The sequence below is a fragment of the Astyanax mexicanus genome, unplaced genomic scaffold (assembly GCF_023375975.1).
Source record: "Astyanax mexicanus isolate ESR-SI-001 unplaced genomic scaffold, AstMex3_surface scaffold_43, whole genome shotgun sequence".
Classification (NCBI taxonomy): domain Eukaryota; kingdom Metazoa; phylum Chordata; class Actinopteri; order Characiformes; family Acestrorhamphidae; genus Astyanax; species Astyanax mexicanus.
This window is the reverse complement of record NW_026040053.1, coordinates 320,001-327,500: the sequence shown is the minus strand read 5'-3', so window position 1 is coordinate 327,500 and position 7,500 is coordinate 320,001. Positions and strand designations below refer to the sequence as shown.

Here is a 7,500-nt window from a genome sequence, read left to right as displayed (position 1 = left end):
CACATTATACACACACACACACATATTATACACACACACATTATACACACACACATTACACACACACACATTACACACACACACATTACACACACACACACACACATTATACACACACACACACACATTATACACACACACATTATACACACACACACACATATTATACACACACACATTACACACACACACATTACACACACACACATTACACACACACACACACACACATTATACACACACACACACACATTATACACACACACATTACACACACACACATTACACACACACACATTACACACACACACACACACATTATACACACACACACACACATTATACACACACACATTACACACACACACATTACACACACACACATTACACACACACACACACACACATTATACACACACACACACACATTATACACACACACATTACACACACACACATTACACACACACACATTACACACACACACACACACATTATACACACACACACACACATTATACACACACACATTACACACACACACATTACACACACACACACACACATTATACACACACACATTATACACACACACATTATACACACACACATTACACACACACATATTATACACACACACATTATACACACACACATTACACACACACACATTACACACACACACATTACACACACACACACACACACATTATACACACACACACACACATTATACACACACACATTATACACACACACATTACACACACACACATTACACACACACACACACACATTATACACACACACATTATACACACACACATTACACACACACACACACACATTATACACACACACATTATACACACACACATTATACACACACACATTATACACACACACATTATACACACACATTATACACACACACACATTATACACACACACATTACACACACACACATTACACACACACACATTACACACACACACACACACATTATACACACACACACACACATTATACACACACACATTATACACACACACACATTACACACACACACATTACACACACACACACACACATTATACACACACACATTATACACACACACATTACACACACACATATTATACACACACACATTATACACACACACATTACACACACACACACACACATTACACACACACACACACACATTACACACACACACACACACATTATACACACACACATTATACACACACACATTACACACACACACATTACACACACACATTATACACACACACATTACACACACACACATTATACACACACACATTATACACACACACATTACACACACACATATTATACACACACACATTATACACACACACATTACACACACACACACACACATTACACACACACACACACACATTACACACACACACACACACATTATACACACACACATTATACACACACACATTACACACACACACACACACATTATACACACACACATTATACACACACACATTATACACACACACATTATACACACACACATTATACACACACACATTATACACACACACATTATACACACACACATTATACACACACACATTATACACACACACATTATACACACACACACATTATACACACACACATTATACACACACACATTATACACACACACATTATACACACACACATTATACACACACACATTATACACACACACATTATACACACACACATTATACACACACACACATTATACACACACACACATTATACACACACACACATTATACACACACACATTATACACACACACACATTATACACACACACACATTATACACACACACATTATACACACACACATTATACACACACACATTATACACACACACACATTATACACACACACACACACACACATTATACACACACATTATACACACACACATTATACACACACACATTATACACACACATTATACACACACACATTATACACACACACATTATACACACACACATTATACACACACACACATTATACACACACACATTATACACACACACATTATACACACACACATTATACACACACACATTATACACACACACATTATACACACACACATTATACACACACACACATTATACACACACACATTATATACACACACATTATACACACACACATTATACACACACACATTATACACACACACATTATACACACACACATTATACACACACACATTATACACACACACATTATACACACACACATTATACACACACACATTATACACACACACATTATATACACACACATTATACACACACACATTATACACACACACATTATACACACACACATTATACACACACACATTATACACACACACATTATACACACACACATTATATACACACACATTATATACACACACATTATACACACACACATTATACACACACACATTATACACACACACACACACACATTATACACACACACACACATTATACACACACACACATTATACACACACACATTATACACACACACACATTATACACACACACATTATACACACACATTATACACACACACACATTATACACACACATTATACACACACATTATACACACACACATTATACACACACACATTATACACACACACATTATACACACACACATTATACACACACACATTATACACACACACATTATACACACACACATTATACACACACACATTATATACACACACATTATATACACACACATTATATACACACACATTATACACACACACATTATACACACACACACATTATACACACACACATTATACACACACACATTATACACACACACATTATACACACACATTATACACACACACACATTATACACACACATTATACACACACACACATTATACACACACACATTATACACACACACATTATACACACACACATTATACACACACACACATTATACACACACACACACACACACATTATACACACACATTATACACACACACATTATACACACACACATTATACACACACATTATACACACACACATTATACACACACACATTATACACACACACATTATACACACACACACATTATACACACACACACATTATACACACACACATTATACACACACACATTATACACACACACATTATACACACACACATTATACACACACACATTATACACACACACACATTATACACACACACATTATATACACACACATTATACACACACACATTATACACACACACATTATACACACACACATTATACACACACACATTATACACACACACATTATACACACACACATTATACACACACACATTATACACACACACATTATACACACACACATTATATACACACACATTATACACACACACATTATACACACACACATTATACACACACACATTATACACACACACATTATACACACACACATTATACACACACACATTATATACACACACATTATATACACACACATTATACACACACACATTATACACACACACATTATACACACACACACACACACATTATACACACACACACACATTATACACACACACACACACACACACATTATACACACACACATTATACACACACACACATTATACACACACACATTATACACACACACATTATACACACACACATTATACACACACATTATACACACACACACATTATACACACACATTATACACACACATTATACACACACACATTATACACACACACATTATACACACACACATTATACACACACACATTATACACACACACATTATACACACACACATTATACACACACACATTATACACACACACATTATACACACACACATTATATACACACACATTATATACACACACATTATATACACACACATTATACACACACACATTATACACACACACACATTATACACACACACATTATACACACACACATTATACACACACACATTATACACACACATTATACACACACACACATTATACACACACATTATACACACACACACATTATACACACACATTATACACACACACACATTATACACACACATTATACACACACATTATACACACACACATTATACACACACACATTATACACACACACATTATATACACACACATTATATACACACACACAGAGAGACAGAACACACTGCAGTTATAACCCTCACATCATCATTGTGCAGCTCAGTGATTTAGTTATTTATTTAACAGGGACAGTGCAGACAGACAGACAGACAGATAGACAGATAGACAGATAGACAGATAGACAGATAGATAGATAGATAGATAGATAGATAGATAGATAGATAGACAGATAGACAGATAGACAGATAGACAGATAGACAGACAGACAGACAGACAGACAGACAGACAGACAGACAGATCTGTAAACGGAGCAGTGCAGTAGATGTTGCTAATGGTCATTAAATAATTAAATAATTAACAGAGTAAAGTGCAATGACATTGATTATGAAAGTGGCTGATGTGACAGAGAAATATAATATAAATATGCATCTGTAACAAATATAGTTCTAAAAGGAGAATGTGAATATGTGAATACCCAATCATGAGTAAAGTGTACTTGAACGTAAGCGAGGTTGGGGAAGTGTTAATGTAAATAATTAAGTGGTTGAATAATAATGTCCATGTGGTGTGCCTGGATTAAACTCAGTCAGCAGCAGCATCCCGTCCCCGATGGGAGGAGTTAAAGAGTCTGATGGCTCTCGGAATGAAGTTTTCAGTTTCATTTCAGTTTCTATATCAATATAAATGTGCCAGAGTTAGCTTAAAATGCTCATTTTTATCTGTAGTCCCTACAGGCAAATTGTTGTTAATTAAAAACTACAAAACCTCCCCACCCACACACAATAACACCACACACACACACACACACACACACACACAGTATACATACAGCACCACAAACACTCCAAAAATATACACGCCCATCAGTGATTACAGATCTGGTTTGTTTTCAGCCATGCTTTTAATTTATTATTTAAAAGTCAGGTAATTTGTGAATGTTGGTGACTCAGTTGGTGGACTATTCCAGTACTGGTGGCTCTAATAGAAAAGACTTACTCCATCTGTACTGTGCAACACGATCACCTCTAACAGATGCTCTTGTTACCACACCACCCCTGCAGTCTTTCTGCTTTATAAACTGTCCCAGTGGAGGAGGAACAAACCCATATAAACTGATACAGTCATATGAAAAAGTTTGGGCCCCCCTATTAATCTTAATCATTTTTAGTTGTAAATATTTGGGTGTTTGAACAGCCATTTCAGTTTGATATATCTAATAACTGATGGACACAGTAATATTTCAGGATTGAAATGAGGTTTATTGTACTAACAGAAAATGTGCAATATGCATTAAACCAAAATTTGACCGGTGTAAAAGTATGAGCACCCTTATCATTTTATTGATTTGAATACTCCTAACTACTTTTTACTGACTTACTGAAGCACAAAATTGGTTTGGTAACCTCATTGAGCTTTGAACTTCATAGCCAGGTGTGGCAGGCCAAGTCTGTGGATTGTCCTTGACTGTTCTCACCATTCTTCTTCTCTGCCTTTCTGATCTTTTTCTTGGCCTGCCACTTCTGGGCTTAACAAGAACTGTCCCTGTGCTCTTCCATCTCCTTACTATGTTCCTCACAGTGGAAACTGACAGGTTAAATCTCTGAGACAACTTTTTGTATCCTTCCCCTGAACAACTATGTTGAACAATCTTTGTTTTTAGATCATTTGAGAGTTGTTTTGATGAGCCCATGATGCCACTCTTCAGAGGAGATTCAAATAGGAGAACAACTTGCAATTGGCCAAAATACCTTTTCTCATGATTGGATACACCTGGCTATGAAGTTCAAAGCTCAATGAGGTTACCAAACCAATTGTGTGCTTCAGTAAGTCAGTAAAAAGTAGTTAGGAGTATTCAAATCAATAAAATGATAAGGGTGCACATACTTTTGCACCGGTCAAATTTTGGTGTAATGCATATTGCACATTTTCTGTTAGTACAATAAACCTCATTTCAATCCTGAAATATTACTGTGTTCATCAGTTATTAGATATATCAAACTGAAATGGCTGCTACAACCACCCAAATATTTACAACTAAAAATGATTAAGATTAATAGGGGGGCCCAAACTTTTTCATATGACTGATAAGTGATAGTAAGGGTAAGATGGCTAAGAGCTAGGTGTGTTACGGTTCAGAAAATCCACGGTTCAGTTCCCACCTCAGTATAAACCCCACGGTTTGGTACGTTTACGGTATGGTTGTAGTGTAGTGTAGTGTGGTTTAGGTCTGGCAGACTAGATCATTTTGTGCTGTATTTTAATATCTCAGAAAGAGAGAGAGAGAGAGAGAGAGAGAAGGAGACAGCAAAAGAGAGAGACAGTATGAGCGCCTAACCCTGCGTTCACACTGGAAAGCGAAAGACGACCATTCATTTCCTATGGCAGTGCAGCGACGGGTGAAACACTCCTGGGAACATTAGTTCTGCGCTACTTTTATTGGTTCCACAAGTCTCCTATAGACTGACCGAACTGAATCGTGATTGACCCGTACCGTGACATACGTAAAGAACACGCGTACCGGTACAACCCTACTGACGACTGACTGATATTTGATAAGAGAGTGAAACAGAGCTGTTTGATAGAGTTATTAGACAGCTGTTGGTTATTTTTGGCTATTTAAAAAAACTTAAAGTAAGCATTGCAATAAACTTAAAGAAGTAAGATAGAGCCGAAACCTATTGAAAACCTATTTTATTTCATTTCAGGCAACAAATTACCTTTAAATGATTTAAATAAACTTAATGTATTAGAGTTTACAGTGTAGAATTATTGTGTGTGTGTGTGTGTGTGTGTGTGCGTCTTACTTTATAGCCTGTGCTCCGGGTCTCTGGGAGATTGTGGTGCTCAGGTCAATCATCTGTATTTTGAGGATCTCTGGAACGTTGGCCTCTTCTCGCACTGTGACGGACGTCCTCAACAACTTAAAATTTATCTTCACTGCTACATACTGAACACACACACACACACACACACACACCAAGGTCATTATCGTTAGCGAAAAACGAACGATATAACAAAAACTGAAAGTGTAAATATAATTTCACTTGTATTAACTGAAACAAATACAAAAACTGTAATTAAAAGAATTCCCAGTGTGTTCCCCCCTAGTTTTCCATTCACCTGTGTCTAATTCGTAGCTCCGCCCCCTCGTTACCCGTTTCCCCAGGTGTGTGCTTCCTGTATAGTTCTCATGTGTCAGTGTTCCCTTGTCGGTCTTTGCACCTTCCCCTGTTGTTTTGTCTCTCTGCGTTTATCTTGTTTATTCTATATTTCTCCTATATCT

At 36.5% G+C, this 7,500-nt stretch overlaps 1 protein-coding gene across 10 annotated transcripts in view; it reads right to left on the bottom strand.

The window, feature by feature from the left end:
• Nucleotides 1–7,500, bottom strand: part of vps13c (vacuolar protein sorting 13 homolog C) — a 259,753-nt gene that overhangs the window by 215,673 nt on the left and 36,580 nt on the right. For all 10 annotated transcript variants that reach the window (XR_007434232.1, XR_007434233.1, XM_049473672.1 and 7 more), the window contains one exon: nucleotides 7,022–7,164. Coding sequence is in view for 8 of the 10 variants with exons in the window: in XM_049473672.1 (XP_049329629.1) it covers nucleotides 7,022–7,164 (143 nt within the window). In the remaining 2 variants the exon portion in view is untranslated. The remainder of the gene's footprint in view (nucleotides 1–7,021; nucleotides 7,165–7,500) is intronic.